Source organism: Penicillium solitum (genome assembly GCF_028829755.1).
Source record: "Penicillium solitum strain IBT 25940 chromosome Unknown utg000001l_segment0_segment0, whole genome shotgun sequence".
Taxonomy (NCBI): Eukaryota; Fungi; Ascomycota; class Eurotiomycetes; order Eurotiales; family Aspergillaceae; genus Penicillium; species Penicillium solitum.
Genome location: NW_027072121.1, coordinates 1,996,896 through 2,016,243, shown reverse-complemented (window position 1 = coordinate 2,016,243; position 19,348 = coordinate 1,996,896). Strand labels below are relative to the sequence as shown.

Below are 19,348 nucleotides of genomic sequence, written 5' to 3'. Positions count from 1 at the left end.
ATGAGTGGGCGAGTCCTCAATACTAGACCCAGAAGAGGATTGGGTGATAGTCCGCGAGAGAGGATGAGCAGTGGGCCGAGGGGGTTGAGTGTTGTTGACGGTAGGATTGGCGGGGGGGGTTGGCGGGGGAGTTGGAGAAAAGCGGGCTGGCTGGCGGCCTAGGAGAGAAAATGTTTTCGCTGCCTGGTTGGAATAGGCTGCTATCAAACGACATTCGTGGCCGAACTGACAATGGCGTCTCTGGTGGTGATGCGTCGGTTGAATCATCCAAGGCCCTGGGTCGCCCAAAGAGAGGTCGATCGCCGCGCTGCTGTAGGGTCGAGCGTCGTAGAGAGGACGAGCGCTTAGGAATGGTCGCAAATGGACTGTGGGGTTGGACAGGCGTAGGGAAAGAGGGGATTTCGTTGCGTGTTGGAGATCCCTCTGGGGTCGTGTTTTCGACTTCGTTGTCGAAAATGCTGAATTCGGCTGCGAAAGTGGGAGTGTGCACGCTGCGTCGCTTTGCAGAAGGGCTGCCTCGCGATGCTTGGTCCAAGTTCATAATCCCGTCGCTGCGCTTCAAGGGACTGCCAGTCGCAAAGCTACAAAAGGTCCCGCTACGTCGTTTCTCAATGCGCGACAAAGTTGAGCGCGGCGCAAAAGTTGATTCACCCAGAGGGGCAGAAGGTGTGTTAATAAAACAAGGACTGTCTGGGGTGGTACTTTGACCCGGCGCAACGAGGTCGTCGAGAGTCAAATCATTTTCTTCCCCAGAGGCCAAAGAGATGGGTTGAGTTGGAGTCGCGTTACCACTGTCAGTCGAAACGCTCAAAACGCGTTTGGCCGGACTGCGGGGTGATGTGCGTCGACGCATGGCCGGCCTACTGATTTTCGCGCTGGGGGGATAAGGGACGGCGAGAGGCGACTGATGAGATTGATGGGATGGGAAGAGAACAAAATTGTTTTGTGAGGCGCGTCGTGATGGCGACAAGGGAGAAGAGATGTAAGCAGATTTGGAGGGGGAGTGAGTACGTGGGTTGAGGAAGAAGTTTGAACTCTTGGAGGGGGAGCGCGAAAGTGAGCGGCGCAGTTGACGGATAGCAGAGCTGGCGTCAACGTGATGGATCCCCGAGTGCGATGGCAGATGAAGTGTGCCACCGGAGTCCCGGTGCGGCGAAAACGTTGCAACCATGATCGGGGGAATGTGTCAACGTGCCGCGCAACGGGTGTAGAATGAAGAGCGCGTCACAACTAAATGCGCTCTAGATATCTTTTTTCTTTTTTAAAAAAAGTAACGTAGATATCCAGAGAATTGAGAGTCGAGAGTCGAGAGTCGATTGATTTAGAGAGAGAGAGCTTGCCCACAGTTCCAATGTTGACGCGTTAAAATCAACAACGCGTCCAGAAAGGACAAGAGGAGGAAGCCAAGGATATTCTCAGAGATATTCGAGGATATGATATCCGAAAGGAAGGCACGGGGACTGGAATGTTTCCAAGAGCAGGTGCGAGTGGCAAGTTCAATCAAACTTGAGTCATACCACTTCCATTGCGGATTCCAAGGAATTCAATGTCTCCCATGCGCCCTAGGAACAAACCTAACGCGTGTTCGTGATGTTTCACTTGGATGCGTTTTTGATACCCAAGGATAACCGGATCAAGGAGATGCGCGATAGGTGTGGAATGTTTCAGTTTTGGATTACAGTGTAAAAAAAAAAAAAAGTAGAAGGGCGTGTGTCGGAATCTTTTTTTTTTGTTCCAACGAAAAAAAAGGTTGCAAGGGGTGAGTCCCCCAATACAAAAGGTGAGGTCAGCCCACGAGGGCGAAAGGGCGGAATCGAGGAGGGGTTGGGTATTGGTATGTGACCGCTGTCCAAGGACCGGGGGGAACCGAGAGTTGGATTTGAAACCACTTGGGAGAAGGGGGATATTAAGAATGTTTATAAAGACTTTCAATGATCCAAAGTTCGGAGTGTGTTGTTCAGAGGGTATAGAAGAAATAAAGTCCAAAGCGATTAACGCGCAGTCGCGTTGTTGATCGATGGATGCCCGATGTGGATTAGGGTGACGCGTGATGGACTTAGGTAAGCAAACAATAAATACTACATTTTTGTATACACATATTCTTATATTATAAGTTATATTATCTTCTCTCTTCAGTGTTTAATAAATATTATGATATTCAAATTAAATAATTCGCTTGATCCCAAAGAACCAAAAAAATAAAAAAAATAAACCCTTTGTATGTACTCTACTATGTAGTCTATTCCATGGAGGCAAACTGCGCGTCTTCGCACGGTCCCTCCAATAAACAAAGGGAGGGGTATTCTCCCCCCGTCTTTCCCGGAGTACGGAGTATGGAGTATACCTTGGTTCTTCTTTTCTTTTTCTAATCAAGGTACAAGGTACTTATTATTATTACATATTATATTATTGATTCTCTGTAGATTTATTCTCTTATAATCCAAAAATTAAAGAAAAGCCGAAAAAAAAGAGAAAAAAAAGAAGCCCGGTGTCAACTGATAGGCCACGCGAAATCCCCCTTGCTTAAGCGCCATCAGTCCACTCTCACTGCTCACTGCCTCTTAAAGTCCACATCTGATCCATCAGGCCGATTCTCGGAGGAATGTGAGAAACAAAAGCCTACTTACTGGGTTGAGTCCGATTGGTGCGAAAGGGGGATATAAATAATAAAAAACAAACTTAGTTCATAGTGTATCCTATAAGCCCTACTTTGTATAAGAGACCTTATAAAGTACTATATACTACGGAGTACGGATATCTCCATGCATACTCACTACCTAGGTATACAACATACAACATAATGGCCTTATCCTAAACCCTGCTTCAAAAGATAGATCCCCGGGCCCGTCCCGTCCGTGGGTCCCGCCGTCACTCGTCAAATCAGATATGGCTTTCGATATAAATTCGATTGGGAAAAAAAAGAAAACTACACACGTCCAACGCCTCATATGCATGAGTATGTGAGCCATAGAAATAGCAGAAAATAGCAGAAAATAGAAAGCAAAATAACAAAAAGAATATCCACATGAAAAAAAGAAAAGAAAAAAAAAACTCTTCATCTATTATACTCCATACTCCATACTCCGTTGAATCACCCCGGGATACCGAGTACTGTTCCCTCTCTTCCATCCCTAGCATCACTAGACATTCGATATCGATTCGAAGCCTGTCACCAATGCAGACATCTCCCGTCGCATATTGCCGATCACAGTCTCCGCTGTATCTCGGTCAAGACGGGATTCCGGTGCGAAGAGCCCAAAGTCTAACCGACCATTGCGGATGGCGGCTTCCACATCAATCGTAGGCTGTTGAAAATGTAAGCACTTGCATAAAGATCGATCACCGTTAAGATGCAAAGAAAAGAAAAGAAAAGAAAAAAAGAATGATGTGCATTTTGCCCACTTACCTGAAAGATGTGAGTAACCGTTGAGGCGCTTGGGTCGAGGTCCGGGCTCATCTCGGCTGCACCCGGTGGCGCTACACCATTGCCATTAATCCGATTTGGGCTTCCTGAAACTGCCCCGCTAAGATCTTCCAACTCCTCGCGTTGAATTGCTGTGAGAGAAAACTTTGCTGGGTCACCGTTGCTGGGTGCCAATTCTTGCTCAGGAAGTCGCAGGAAATTGACGCAAGTGTCGATTCGGACCCCCGTCCATTCGGCAATTTCTATGAGAGAAACACCCGAGTATTCCGGTCGGCTGATCTCGTTGATTTCAGTTTGGATCCTGCGGGCGGCGTCCAGGAGGGTGTCGTTGGAATCGCTGAGTTTGTCATCCAGTCGTAGTGGAACGATGTTAACGGTGGGAATCACAGATTCGGCTAGACCCTCGATGGAATGGGATCGATTGGCAAGGTACAATCCAACAGTTAGCCGCCTGGGAGACCCTGCGTCATCTACGGTTTCAGCTGCACCGAATTCCTGCAAATGTACTCGAGCATAGACCGCCAAAAAGACGGTCTGAATGCTAAGGCCCTGGCGCTTAGCAACCTTTTCGACATTGGCCATATTTGACACCAGACCCGGTCGGTAGTGATGTTGTACAGTGCCGAAGCCATCCCCGCGTTTTACCACTGTTGGGATCTGGCCTAGATACTTTTGCCAGAAGTGGCGTCGGACATCCACGGGCGAATGAACATGCTGGAATGCCACGAGCTGTGAGAGATCAAGGTTGGGGTTTGGCTTGGTAACCTCCTCGTGACTGCAGTGTGTAACAAGTCTGTCGAGGATATGCGGTAGACTAACAGCATCGTACAGCGCATGGTGAATTTGCAGGATAAGCGCCGTCCCCTTGTTCGTTTGACAGGCATGCAGTGCGACCGGCACTGCTCCAAATTCTTGCTTGAGACCTTTTGAGACAAGATGCTGATCAAACTTGGAATGCCAGATCACAGGAGTGTGCACAGCCTCAAACTCGATCTGCATATAGGGCAATAGCCGATGGTCGGCAGTGGGAACGAATGTCGTCCGAAGCATTGGGGTTTGGTCTATGACCCGGGCCCAGGCCCGATCAAGGACCTCAGGGCTCAATTGGCGCGATGCCATGTAGTAGAACTCCGGATAAAATACCTCGGGATTCAGGGTGTGCATTGAGAGGAAATAAGTCTGCCCTGCAGTTGCGGAGAATACTTTTCTCACCCGTTGTAAATCAATATCATGCGACTGTAGTAGTTCCGCCACATCGATGCCATCGAGCGACTCGCGGAGGATGCTCGATATATTTGTGACAGAGAACTCCGTATGGTTGCTGTTGGCTGCTTTGGCCATGTTTTCGATGGTACCAGCCCGAATCATGTCACTGACCGCGAGCTTGACAGACTGTTTCTTCAAGAGTGCAGCCACCTTGATGGCGCTGATGCTGTCTAGGCCAAGCTCGAAAATTGTGGATCCCTTGTCAATGGAGTTTTCAGGCACCCCAGATGCAATGGAAAGAACCTTGCGGATCTTTGACTCAATGGGCAGCCATACTGCGTGATTGAGTGTCCGAGGCACCAAATCAGTCTCGATATCTTGTCCAGACTCATCTTGGAAAGCCGCGCTTCCACATATCTTCACTCCTTCGCTGGTAAATTCGACAGTTTGTTCCGATGGGCCATCAATGATAGACGAAAGAATATCGCCCATCTGCCCCAACAGCGCAAGGGTATCTTGATCCCCAACAACATTTCCACGGCACGCAACCCGCCCAACCAGATCCTCCCCGACACCTTCAACTTCGGCGCATACAGGGTATTCAACATCAGCTGCTCCACCGGTAGATTTATACAAAACCTGCCCAGGCCCAGCCTGGACATTTTCCACCGGTCTCTTCTGATACATGAAAAGCGTATCAAACAACGCCCGCGATCCTGTATCTGGTCTGGCACGCCGAAGCGGGAAATGCTGATGCTCCGATATAGCCAGGAGAGCCTCCTGCACATACTTCACCAATTCTACGCGCGTCCCATGGAGAATAACTCGCATAGCGACAGTGTTCATGGTCGGGAACATCACATGCTCAGAGTCAGCCACGTTCCGACCAGAAAGGACAAGTCCAAATGCCACATCTAGTTTTTTGGTATGCGTAGCAAGGACAAGAGACCAGCAGCCGACAAGAAGTGCCTGGAGAGTAATGCCGTGGCGTTTGCAGAACGACTCTGCCTTGGACAATGGAACGGATAACGATTGTTCTGCTCGGTGAACGACGGCCGAGCTATTGTCAGCGCGCTCCATAGGCGAGAATGACACCGGGGTGAAGTTGGACAACGTTGCTCGCCAGAACCTGCGTGCTTCATCGCCAGAGGAGGCAATGATTTGCTCAAGAATGTCATCGGCTGGCGGGCGGGAACACTCTGCACCAGCATAGGATTTGGCAACATCTTCGTGGAGCAGGTTGATTGACCAACCATCATACAGAGCATGTGCAATCGATAAAACAAGGTACCGCTTATCTCCATCCACCGCAATGGTGATAGAGAGCAGGGGGCTGCTTATAAGTTCGTTGCGTGCCCTTGAACACTGAGTCTCTATAATGGATTCCACGGATACTCCATGCAGATGGACAGTCTGGAGATCAATTTGATCCTCGTCGTGAACTATTTGAGCGTATGAAACAGGAATCTGCGGATCCCAGACTTCAACAAATGAAGTACGGAGGATAGGGTGGGCTCTGACGACAGCTCTCCATGCCCACTCCATCTTTTCGATGTCCACATCTGGCTCCAGCTCGAGGATTTCGTGATTATAATAATGCTTGTACCCAGAGGCAAACATTTCTGCCACCATAGCTTCTTGGATGGGTGTAGCTGGTAGAATTCGAGTCGCACTCGGGGGGAGAAGACCTTCAACTCCGAGGAAATTGGCCAACGATTTCTCTAGTTGGTTGAGCAATGGTAATGTCCCGTCTTTGGTATTGCCGTTTGTCATTGAGAGTTGCTCACTCATGGCCTTCACTGTACGGTGGCGCATGATGGAGCTCACGGGGAGTTTGATGCCAGCTTTGCTCAAACGTGAGGAGATTTTGATTGCATCGATGCTATCAAGTCCAACTTCAAATATTGATGTGTTCTCGCTGATGGATTGCGGCTCCACTCCTGCAAGGGTTTCAATCACGTCGCGGATTGTGCAAGCCTGGTAAGCCCACTCGAACAAAGAGCCATTGGTATGTTCACCAATGGTATGTTCTGGTGTCCTCGAAAGCTCGTGACGACCATTCACTTCGCCGTTCATCACAACCTGCGTGAGAGACACCCCGTTTATCTTAGGCAACTCTTTGTTCAGGTCTTGCGCAAACTCATAAAGGATTTGCTCAAACTTGTACAACATCTGCTGAGCGTCCTCCGATGATACCGCATGACTCTGTGCGGCAATAGTGGCTGTCAGAGAGTGATTACCATTGCGCACAATTTCAAAGGCCAGAGGGTATTCATGCTGGGCCTCTGAGTCGAGCGTACGCCAAAGAGTTTTTGTGGGGGATTCGATCTTATCATCTTCCCTCTGGAAGACAAACAAAGAATTGAAGAGTCGCTCATCAGGGTTCTTTCCGAGCCATTTCACAATGTCCCGCAGTGCGGTATATTGGAAAGGAATGGTGGACACGTGGTAGTCATGGCAGCGCCGAGCGACATCAGACCAAGACTCCAAGCCATGCAGCTGGACGTTACTGGGGATCGTGTTGAACAGCGGTCCAATAACATCGGCAATGCCTAGTACATCAATTGACCTGCCCGAGGTAATGACACCAAGTGGTGGTACGAATGAGTATTGCTGCCGAAGAGCGAGAAGCCAGCAGGCATGGAGAACAGCTTGCTCTGTAACATTGAGAGACCGGCGAAGATGGTCAACCTGATCTGTCGCATTCATTTGGATTTTGAGCAGAATTGGCCCGCTGTCCACTTGGCCGTTATCGGCGAAAGCTCGATCACGGCAGCCAGCAAGATGTTCTTTCCAAAATGCCTCTGCAGCAGGGTCTTTACAAAGGGGACCCAAATGCAATACATCAAGGAACTCCGGGATTGTCTGCAAACTCTTGCTCTGGTCGAGATAATTTTGGGAAACCGATTCGAGTAGCAGGACCAGGCTGTTTCCATCGTAGAGAGCATGGAAGATGTTCAGACACATTACCGATGTCTCAGGGGAAGAGATGACCCCGACTTCCCATAGATTGGTTGAAAGACCGTCAAGCTGGGTGGTCCAGTGGTCATGTCGTTGTTTGCGCAAGTCGTCAATCTCTTCGTTGGTGCTGACCGTAGCAAGGAACCAAGGAAGGGGATCTTTCTTCATGATAACTTGGGCGTAACCGTCCGGTGATGGCAAAAGTCTGGCGCGCAGCATTTGAACATCTCTCTGTGCCTGATCCCAAGCTGAGCGCAAATTCTCGATGTTGACCGAAGGGTCGAGCTCGAAGGTGAAAGATGAGCAGTACAATGGCGTGCTGCTAGACAGATAGTGGTATATGATACCCTCCTGGAGCGGAGTGCAAGGCGCAATCCTTTCAATCTCACTGTCGATGACTCCAATATGCTCGATGATAGCGTGGGTGTTCTTGTGGGCGAAAGCCTCGATGCCTTGCTTGGCGTTTCGTTGGATCGTTTCCACAGACACGGAAGATGAGATAGGCACCTGTAGAGCCGAAGCCATTCCGGAAATTGTAGGATCTGTGGATTGTTAGTCAGGTCTATTCTTAGCCAACACCTGAAACTTCAGACTTACGCTTCATAATGATCGATGGCTGAGCCTGAGAAAACCCGGCCTCCCGGAGACTTTTCGAAAAAGCAATAACGGATATAGAATCCAGACCAAGCTCGTAGATACTGGAACATGACGAGATCTTCTCCTCAGAAGAACCAATAAACCTCACCAGAACAGATATGATTTTCTGTTCTTGGACGCTGTCAGCAGGCTGGCCAACACTCATAGAGCTCAATTTCTGAATATCCTCCAGGGAAAGCTCCTGATAGATACTCTTCAAGACTTTCATATCAGCCTTGTTATTGGCAGAGAGTGGGAAGCGCGTCATCGGGATAATATGTGTAGGCACCATATACCCGGGAAGATGAGTGCGGCAAGCGCCCTTGATCTTGGACAGCAGGGCGCGGTCCTCTTCCGAAGATCGGACTCCAGCATCAACGGCACGAGATCTCTTGTCTGTAGTGACAGTCGTGAAGAAGGAGACAAGTTGGTCCTTTGATTGTTTGGGGTGCGTGATGACCAGGGTAGCGATTTCGTTCAATTCAGGCGTAGCTTGTTTGATGACCTCGTTAATTTCCCCAATCTCAAGTCGCTGTCCGCGGAGCTTGACTTGATCATCAATACGGCCAAGGAACTGGAAGCTTCCGTCGTGCAAAATTCTCACAAGATCACCTGTGCGATAGATGCGATCGCCGAATTCGGGGAGCTCTTGGAATCGTTCTTTGGTGAGCTCCGGTCGGTTCAGGTAGCCCTTTCCAACGAGAGGTCCCGAGACGCAGAGTTCGCCTATGCTGCCGCGTAGAACTGGTGTCATCGTACCGGGTCTGAACACATACGACCCAACATTATCGAACTGTGGCCCGATGTTTGAAGCTTTGTCGTTGGCAGACATCCGTGGGAGCATGGTGCATCCGATAGTAACTTCCGTAGGACCGTATCCGTTGTAGATAACGCCGTGCTTGCCCCAGGCATCGAGGATTTCTTGCTTCAACGCCTCTCCGCCGGTAATGAAGACTCCGCGACAAAGGGACGGGACTTCATCGGGATGAACTAGTCTTGCCAAACTAGGCGTCAGATCAATATGCGTAATTTGAAGCTTTTGTATCGTTCCAGTCAAATCTTCAAACAGCAGATCTCGAGGACAGGAAGTGACGCAAATTCCAACACTCCAGCTCCAATACTGCTCCAAAACACTAACATCGAAATGGAAGGAGGCAAATTGCAACCACCGAGACTCTTCATCCCAGTGTCCTGCGAACAATCTTTGAAATGCCAGCATTGCCTGCACGGCATTATCGTGTGTGATCTCGCAGCCCTTCGGTGTTCCGGTTGTACCGGAGGTGTACAGACAATAACAAGTATCATCTGGCTGAATCGGACGGGAAAGTAAGACATCCCCTGTTGAGACTCCATCAAGCAACCCAGGCTCATCAAGTGCTTGGACGTCAATAGCCGGAAGGCCCTCCAGCTCCACCATTTTGGATTGATTGCAAAGCAAGATCTTGGTACCGGAGTCCTCTAGCATGAACTGCTTACGAGAGATAGGAGCACCAGGGTCAATGGCCAAATATGCACATCCGGCTTTCATGATACCCAGAATTGCCATGGAGGCTTCAGGGCATTTGTCAAAACATATTCCCACGATTCCACCAGGGACGGCCCCCTTTGCCTGCAGGAAATGCGCAATTTGATTACCACATTCATTGAACCCACCGTAAGTCCAAGTCTTCTTCTGGAGGTTGTCTGCAGTGTCACCGAAAGCAAATTCGAATGCAATCTTCTCGGCAATCTTCAGCGCGTTTGCTTCGACAAATTGATGCAGCAAAGACACCGTGGTGAGAATTGGTGCTTCTTTGGCAGGGGTAATAGATAGCAAACTACTTCCCACAGACTGGTGATCGGTGGAATTGACGTCTGGACAGAAGACAGTGTCCTCCAAGAACTTTTCATACTGACTCAAAAGGATCCTTGCTTGCTCCGTGGGGACAAGGTCGCCCCGGTAGCTCAGCGAGATCTGAAGATCTGTCGAGTGCGGAATTAACTCAATAGAGACGGGGTACTGTAAAATGTTAGTGTAAATCCTGCAAAACTATGGGGTATTCCGACTCTGCTTATTCTACTTACATCAATGTTCGTCTCCTCGTCAATAATATTCCACCCATCAGTACCAACAGCATCCGAAGTAAACTTCTGATAGACAAACAGAGTGTCGAAGAGTGGCTCATCGCTACCTAGCCATCGCTGAATATGCGACAGAGGCGCGAACTGATTCTTCACCAACAAAGCGTTTCGCTTCAACGTACGGTCCAAGAACTGTCGGTTGGAACCCTCAACACGCAGGGGCGTCGGCACTGTGACCAAGCACGGGAATACCGCATGTTCGGCGGCGGCGGATAAGTTCCTACCCGAAAGCACGGTTCCAAATGTGACATTGGACTCGCCCGTGTATGCAGAGAGCAAGCGAGCCCATGCGGCTTGCCCCGCTGCTTGTAGTGTCACCCCTATATCTCGACAGGCATCTTCAAGAGCCTTCCGAGACTGTGCGCAATAGACGGAGGTGGTGAGTAATGTTCGCTCGTTTGTGCGGATGGGATGTAAATCGGGGAACTTGGAGGGTTGCACTTCTGGGGCCAGTTCTTTCCAGAACGATTTTGCGGATTCGCTCTGGCTCTTGCTTTCTAGAAGGATAGGGCCGAGAGTTTCGGTGACTGGTGCCGGCATAGCCAGAGCCTTTCCTTCATATGCTGCTCTGACGTCTGCAATTATGGTAGCCAGAGATTGAGCATCGTAAATAGCGTGCAGTGCGGAGAAATGCATTATGCTGGTGTTGTCACCTGCCTCGACTTCAATCCTCCATGGAGGCTGGTGGAGATTTTCCAAAGCATGCTTTTCTTGAACACTAGAAGTGTCTGCCATGGAAGTCAATGTGTCGCACCATGGTAGTTCGCTATTTTTATGGTAAGTTACCATAACAAAAGGATTATGCTGATCGTGCAATTGAACAAAGCCTGTTCGAAGCATGTCATGCTGAGCCATGACTGTAGACCATGCTTCTTTCAAAATCTTCTTATCCAAAGCTGCCGGGAACCTCAAAGCCATTCGATTAAAGTACACTTCGCCATGGGAATGTGTAAACATCGCCAGCATTCCATTTTGAACCGGCGTGCAAGGGCGCAGCGACTGCACTATTTGCGGTGAAATCCCAAGTTGTTCGCAAACAGATTGCAAATGGTGGGTTTGGAAAAGCCCAAAGTTGAACTCGATTTCCTCAACAACCTTTGCGCTGGAAGTAAGAAGAGAAGCAATTTGATCAATAGAAGCAGCCTGATGCAAGTCAGTAAGTAGAAAATTGAATTCATGACCAACAAGCAAACCCCAGTACGACATACCTCAAGAATATCACCAGATGAGATCTTATACCCTAATCCACGCAGTTTCGCCGATACCTGAACAGCATTGATACTATCTAGGCCAAGTTGGAAGATTGTTGTGTCCTGGAACAAATTATCCCAGTCGGCATCTGAAAATTTGCAAAGGATGTCGCGGACGATCTCCTCTTGATAGGACCATGGGCGTTTTTGGCGAGGTTTAGTCAGGAACTGAACAGGATTTGGCGTTGAGGACACCTTCTGTTCAAAGACTCGAGGAATGTCTGTCCCCAATAGCCGCTTATCGGATGCCTGAGCAGATGGATATTGAGTGATGTGTCCAACAAGGGCCACAAAGTCCCGGGCGATGTTCTCAGCCACGGTTTGCGAGATATACGATACTTGGAAGTGAAGGCAGATCTGGATGTTGTCGGCAGACTCGTCGGGGATGATCTCGCAAATCAAGGGGAATCCCATGTTCCCTTCGTCCTGAAGAAGTTCCCAGAATTTGGGGTCCAGATCAGTATTTCTGTTTTGGAAAATGACTAGCGTGCCGAAGAGGCGAGAGCCATCGCCAAGAACACGCCGTTGAATACGCCGCAGAGGGCTGAGTTGGTGAGGTAAAATGTCGTTATTGCTCTTTTGGGACAACTTCATGATGTCACTATTTGTTGCAGTCGAGGAGGACTTGATTCGAATTGGGAGTGTGTTAAAGCAAGGCCCAACTATTTGATCCGCGCCATCCAAAGGAATGGTTCGGCAGCTGAAGACATTGCCGAAGCAGACGTCCGAGGAATCGGTGTATAGAGAAAGCAGTCTGGCCCATGCAGCATGGAAGATGTTCAAGGGGGTTACGGAGAGGTCTTTGCATTGTTGCTTGAACGATGCAGAAGAGCCATTTAGGGATGTATGGATTTGCTGTGATGCCGACTCATCTGCATTGGCTGTGGGCTCGGGGGTGGGAAGGAGGGTCGGTGAAACGCCAGACAAGTACTGGTCCCAGTATTTGTCCGACGAGCCATAGTCAACGGAAGTCATGTAATCGATGAATTTGCTGAATGGAGGGCTTGCTGGCAATGCTTGGCTTGAAAGCAACAGCTGCAGCTCCTGCAATAACTGGGCGATACCTTCTCCGTCGTACAGTGCATGGTGAATGGACAGTAGAAGATGTGTCTTCTGTGCAGCGGAATCGGTTATTAAAGTCAGCGAGTAGGGCAACTTGCCATTGACTGGAGAAAGACCCTCGAACTTGGACTTGCTCTCCTTGATAACATTCTCAAGCTCAGAAGAGGAAGTTTCAATATGAAACCACGGCAAGACCGATGTATCCAGTACAACCTGAGCATATGCAAACCGCTTATCATTAGTTTGCGTGAAACAAGTTCTGAGAATGGCTTGTCTTTGCATAATCTTAGCCCATGCTGTTCTCATAGCCTCAGCATCGGTGTGAACAAGAAGCAGGAGGTGATTGAAATAGGCTGAATGACCACCAGACTCAGCTGCAAGCATAGCCTCCTGGAGTGGAGTGCAAGGATAAATGCTCTGAATAGCTATTTCTGCAGCTTTGAATTCATCTTCTACTTGATGAGTGAAAGTTTCATCGAACACCGTTGGTGGTGCGGGATCCACAGCCTGTTCGGGCCGATGCCCGTTGGTCGTGGGAGGAATGACAGCTGCAAGTTGAGAAATAGAGCTATGACGTAGTATTGTGGACACAGCAAGTCTTCCACATCCAGACTCCTGCAGCTTCCGCGAGAAGGAAATGGCAGAAAGAGAGTCCAGACCCAGTCTGTAGAAAGACGTGTGCTTGCGGATGTTGTTTTGGTCACTGCCAGTAACTGCCGATAGTGCGGCAGAGATGGTCTTCTCAAGCTCGGTGAAACTGTCACCATGATTATCTGCATTGAGCTTTGGCGAAAATATCGCAAGCTCCTTTGTTGTCAGTTGTTCCAGTCGTTTCCTCAACATAAAGTGATCGGTCTTGTAAGACGCAGTGAGATCTATGGCGTCCACAAGAACAAGAAGGGATGGGAGGTCAGAAGAAGAGAGTTTCTTGCTGAGCTCCTTGAAAAGATCATTCGTAGCTTGCTCGATTTGCACAGAATCCGAGCATTTCGTTGAAGGAACCCAAAATACTGCCAATCGCTGCTGACCCAGTGTTGACTCATCCAAAATCATGCTCACTGATTCTTGCGCCATTTCCAAAGTCATAAGAGCACGATCAACCCCATCAAGATCAATAGACGGAGCATACGACTGTGCAAGGCCGGAACTTCGAGAAAGAATGAGTGTACCATCAGGAAGCAGTCTTCCAAAGTCACCCGTTCTGTAGATCCAACCGAATTCAGGATGGTCAACAAATCGTCCAGTCACTGACGGCTCGGAGTCGGGTAGACAGCGCCCAACTTGATCTCCGCCAAAGCATAACTCTCCAATAGCGCCGCGAGGAAGAAGGCCAAGTGAATCTCCGCCTTCCACAATCATCGCAGATGTGCTCTTCAGGGGTCTACCAATATTTCGAACATAGGTCGATGCTTGCATGTTGGGACAAATAGTACATGCATGAGCCATTGCATTGTTGCTGTATGCTTGATGAAGGCCTTTGTCGGCCCAATTTCGATGGAGCTTGGGAGTCATTTCTTCGCCGGAAGAGAGAAGATGTTGCACACTGGGGACTGCTTGTGGATCAATACGGGAGGCGAGCATGGGAGGCAAATGAAGGTGGGTTATGTTCATATCTTGGCAGGCTTGCTCGATCCGAGTCGTCATGATTAAGTCTGTAGATGAGCACAATGTCACGCCAGCGTGCCAAGCGAAGAATGTCTGGAAAATTGATGCTGTGTTCTTGTCAGAAAGATAACTTGGAAAACAAAATCCGATGGACAACTTACCACCTGATCCTTCAAGACATGAGAGCATTTTCGATCCTGTTGGCATTGAATACAAGTCTGAGAGAGCATTGATATTGCTCTGGAGGTTTTGGCGTGTGATGACGATGTTTTCCGTCAAGTCATTTTCAATTAGCGCCACCTCAGCATAGGCAACATCAGACCCTTTATTGGTATATGGAATATTGAACTCATGATAGACATCCAGTGAATAAGATAGGTGAATCAGTTGAAGGGACTTCAAAAAATCCAAGCGGTGATTGTTTTCCGTCAAGTGGTCGACGATGCAAAACTTGGATTTCGCCGTGGAGAGAATAGAATGAACTACCTGCGAAGAGGCCTGGGGAAGTAGGAGGAGACCAGCACCGGCCTTAGCAACTCCAAGTACGGCAACGTAAAAGTCAATGGACGTTGGTAGATGAATGGCTATTAGATCGGCCGTCGTCACTCCAACATGGAGCAAAAGATGTGCGAAGCCATTGGCTCGGGAGTTTAGTTGACCGTAGGTCATGCTTTCGACTAACGGAGCAGGCGTCTCTATCTTCCAGAGCATCAACTCAACCGCTACCCGGTCCGGGTCTATAGAGGCAATCATCTCGACGCTGGATGCCAAGCTTGGAGGATAAACTTGCTCGCGTGATACTGCGTGTTGAATAGACAACGTTGACGAGGGAAGATACGACCGAATCTCCTGGATCGGAAGCTTAATCTTGTCAATCAAGATCGAGGCCACAGAATCAATCTGCTCGAGGAGTATCATAGCTTGCTCGAATGGTAGCGCCGACTTTTGGTAAGTCGCGCGAGCAAAGATGTTTTCTTCTCGTGGCTCAAACTCCAACAAAAGCGCAAATTCTAAAAACTCCCCTGCTTCAACTTCCCGGAACACTGTGCCCTGGTGATCATCTGACCAAATGCTTTCCTGCCACACGAGCGCCGTATCGAAGAGACTGCGATCCAAATCGATACCAGAAGCTCTCTTGATATCCTGAAGGGGAAGACTCCCATGTTCGAGCGACTTGCGGTTCATGTTCTGTATGGCTAAGAGGAGATCCGTCACGTCTTGCATTTTGTCGAGGTTCATGCGCGTAGGTAAAGTTCTGATACAGGGTCCGAGAACAGTCTCAATGCCCTTTAAGGGCAGAGTCCGGCCTGAAAAGACAGTTCCAAAGGTAACATCGCCAATTCCAAGGTAGGAAGAGAGAATATAGCAAAACGCGGCTTGGAAAATGGTTTGCCGGCTCACGCGAAGATGCTGGGACACTTCGTTGAGTTTTGATACAGATATGTCCAGCACACGAGTAGCCTTTTCGGTAGCATGTACAATATCTGCATTTCCATAGAAAGTAGGGAAAGTTGCAGGATAAAGTCCCTGTAGCTGATCACGCCAGTAGGTTGAGGACTCTGTTGCCGATTTGTCCAGTTTGTGCTCAATGAAAAAGTTTGCGACGACATTATATGGAGGCTTAGAAGTGAGCTCCTCTCCAGACAAGATACTTCTGAGATCTTTCAACATGAGTTGCCAAGACCATCCATCGTAGAGGGCATGATGGATATGCACTAGCACACGGAGATTATCCTTCCCTTCCTTGATTTGGACTCGGAAGGGGTTCAAGACATCGTGACCTGCACTCAAGCCCAAATCGTAGTCAAACTCATGTTGCACGGAAACCTGCTTGTCAAGGGTCTTCCAGGTGAAGCGACCATATGAGTGATCCTTGAGGCCGATTTCCACAAATCCAGAGCGCAGGATTTCATTGTAGTCCACTAGTTGACCAAATGCATTTTTCACCGAAGTTAAACTGACCGAGGCCTCGAATTCTAGCTCGATCCAGTTGCAGTATGCCTTGTTGTCTTGGACAGTCTCCAAGATCATAGCCTGCTGAATATGACTACATGGTACGATGTCCAAGATTTGCTCGCTCAAACCCAGCGAGTCGACTCTTGCTGCACCTGCATCTGAAACAAGTTGGAGAATCGTTTGCAGGGCTGCTTGCGTATCCTCGGTCGGGGTCACAGCTTCAAGGCTGGTGGCAAGCTGCCAAATCCCGTCCACAGAGTCGGCCTCCATCAGGGTAGCTACACCCAGGCGGATTCCTGCATCCAAGAGATGGGACGCTAGACGGATTGCTGCTAGCGAATCAAGGCCGGCTGCTGCCAGGCTTTCTGTCGACGAAATTCGTCGGCCTAGCACATCGTCCACGCCCGAGACGATAGACTCTTCTTTTTCATCTCGGCAAAGTCTGTCATCAAAAGCCTGAGTGGTGCTTCGGTGGCGAATAAAATCAGCTTCTAGTGTTTTACGATCGATCTTGCCCGAGGGAAGTTGGGGAAATTGGTCGACGAGCACGAATTCCCCAGGAATCATGAAGCGAGGTAACAGCTGACGACAGACGTCTCGGAGGCTGCTGTCTGTCGTTTCTTTGTCGGTAACCAGAACAAATGCAACCAGGTTCCCGTCGATGACTATGGTTACAGCACTGCGAACACCGGAGGCCCTGGTGATAACATGCTCGATCTCGCCAAGCTCTATCCGCTGGCCTCGCAGCTTCACCTGGCCGCTGGAAATTCGGCCAAAACACTCAATCTCCCCGGTGGGGAGTATGCGGGCTTTGTCTCCCGTGCGATAAAGTCGGCCATACACTGGACTGTCTATAAAAGCCTTGGCATTTTCTTCAGGCCGGTTGATATACCCGTCTGCCAATTGAGGACCGCCCACCACAAGCTCTCCAATTTGGCCCAATGAAAGGGGGCGAAGCTCCGTCGAGGATGACTCATCGTTGGAGGGTAGTGCCATGATGTATGCGGAAACGGTTTTAAAGGGCTTTCCAATCATATTGACACGATCCTTGGCCTGGAAATGGGTGGCGGCAGTACAGTGAATTGCTGCTTCAGTAGGCCCGTACATTCCATGGAGAATGCCCACTCTGTCCTCAGACTGGCCAAACTCGTCTACCACATGTCTGGTGAGCATCTCACCAATTGTGAGGAGTACCTGGAGAGATGGGGCTGCGGCTCGCGTGCGCAACAACTCTCCTGCCACCGTTGGGGTCAACTCAGCGGCATCGACTCTCATCGTAGTCATCACATGGGAAATATCAAGGAGCATGTTCTCTCTCTCAGAGCCGATAAGGGTTGATCCTCGCATCATGGGGAAAAAGACCTCAAACACGGAAACATCAAAGGTGGGTGATGCGAACTGTAAAAAGCGCTTGAAAGAGGGTATCAAATCATCATGAGCAAGGAGTGATTGGGTGGCAGCAAGATGGGACACCCCGACACCTTTGGGGCGGCCCGTGGAGCCAGATGTATACATGACATACGCCAGATCAGTGGAGATGCTGTTTTCAGAGCATGGTTTTGTGATATCGGCGTTGGTTTGAAGATCGTCCACGGTAAGAATAGATATATGCTCTCTCAGCGGTATCCTTGTTGCAAGAGCATCATTTGTGACCACGACAGATGCAGCCACATCTTGCAAGATAAACTCAATGCGATCTGTTGGCGCATCGGTATTCAAGGGGCAGAAAGCTGCGCCAGCCTTGAGAATGGCCAGCCATGAAATGTACAATTCCACAGACTGGGGCAGAAGTACTGGCACGACCTTCTGTAGGTCCTGTGAGGTCGTCGAAGCACGAGCTATTTTCCTCGCCAGCTCTGAAGAAAGCAGGTCCAAGTCACGGTATGGCAAGCAACGAATGTTTCCATCCGCCGTGAGGAATTCAATGGCATGGTTTGAATCGTTGAGCCCGCGCAGGGCAAGCTCGTGTAGAAGTTGAGGCCCTGGCAGCGTGGAGGGCGAGGAATTTGAGATGGCTAGATCAGGAAGCTCAGTGGCCGACAGTGTCACCTGCATACCCTTCTGGGCAGCCTGATCTTGTACGATCTGCTTCAGCTGGTTGCCCAGTTGGTACAGGAAAGCAGCGTCCATGCCTCTGGTCGCACACAAGGCTCCCAACTGGGTCGCGGGGTTCAGGGTCCACTGTAAGGCCAGGGATGGTCCATCACTGAATGGAGGATCTCCCAGCACTACAGCTGTGTGATTGGTAGAGAGGTCTGATACAGCAGCCAGATCTGCTGGCTGAACCGTCTGAGCAGATAGATCTGCCTTGACTGGCATACCATTCAATAAAAAGACCGGGTTCTCATCTGTTGTGAATGCCCGTAGCAAGACTGCCCATGACAAAGCAAATATCTCGGAGGGGAGTTGGGCATCTATCTGCCAGGGTAGGATGTGAGCATCACCACCATCGTCATTGACGGCGGGGAATTGAGTGAATCGGTCCATGACCTGCGCAGTGGTTTTTTTTTCTTTCTCTCCCTCACACATACATATTCGAGGCAAAGCATATACCTAGGTACCTAGGAAGCAGTCTGCTTAGTCGATCTAATTAGGTGCAACGTGAGTGGCTGGAGAAGATCGTATGCAGGCAAGCGCGCCAAAAGAAAGAGTCCCACATACAGGTTTTTTTTAACAGGGGGTTTTTCGGTTTAAAAAAAAGCAAAATCGAGGGGCACGACCATACATGGGGATTTGTATGATCTTCGAGCGAGCCAAGCGCGGAAAAGAGAGGTGAGAACATTTGAAGGTCCATGTATGGAATATTTGGGTCCGTAGTATTACTTGTTACTTGTTACTCTAATACCCTCTATTACCCTCTATTCTTTTTATTTTATTTTATTTTATTTTATAATATTTATCAGTACCTCTATAGTTTACATGTACGTATGTATTATATATATTATATATTATATATACAAAGTACGCATAATCTCAAGATCAGACCACCCGACATCCATGGATTCCCCCACTCGGCTGAATCAGCTGAAACAGTAGGGCTATGTCCGGTTATGAATGACGTACACCTGTATGTTATAGATGTATGTACCTAGTACATACAATATAATATACCGTTAAGGTACAGTAC

The 19,348-nt window shown here is 49.1% G+C and overlaps 2 protein-coding genes across 2 annotated transcripts; both read right to left on the bottom strand.

The window, feature by feature from the left end:
- Window positions 1–22: 22 nt before the first annotated feature.
- Window positions 23–1,171, bottom strand: N7455_000778 (uncharacterized protein; the record flags this gene model as incomplete). Its single annotated transcript, XM_065603869.1, has 1 exon — window positions 23–1,171. The coding sequence occupies one exon, from the start codon at window positions 1,169–1,171 to the stop codon at window positions 23–25; it is 1,149 nt and encodes a 382-aa protein (XP_065462360.1).
- Window positions 1,172–3,020: 1,849 nt separating this feature from the next.
- On the bottom strand, window positions 3,021–18,878 carry N7455_000777 (uncharacterized protein). Its single transcript, XM_040960657.2, has 6 exons — window positions 14,427–18,878; window positions 11,557–14,372; window positions 10,292–11,491; window positions 8,189–10,226; window positions 3,407–8,133; window positions 3,021–3,305 (listed from the first exon to the last, which is right to left on the bottom strand). The coding sequence occupies exons 1-6, from the start codon at window positions 18,748–18,750 to the stop codon at window positions 3,141–3,143; spliced, it is 15,270 nt and encodes a 5,089-aa protein (XP_040808912.2). The 5' UTR covers window positions 18,751–18,878; the 3' UTR covers window positions 3,021–3,140.
- Window positions 18,879–19,348: the final 470 nt, after the last annotated feature.

Excerpts from the sequence above, each read along its gene's own strand:
- N7455_000777 (XM_040960657.2), bottom strand. The coding sequence starts at position 18,750 with ATGTGTGAGGGAGAGAAAGAAAAAAAAACCACTGCGCAGGTCATGGAC. Across the intron at positions 10,227-10,291 it reads ACGAGGAGACGAACATTGAT|TACCCCGTCTCTATTGAGTT; the intron begins GTAAGTAGAATA and ends AACATTTTACAG. Across the intron at positions 3,306-3,406 it reads CGGTTACTCACATCTTTCAG|CCTACGATTGATGTGGAAGC; the intron begins GTAAGTGGGCAA and ends CATTTTCAACAG.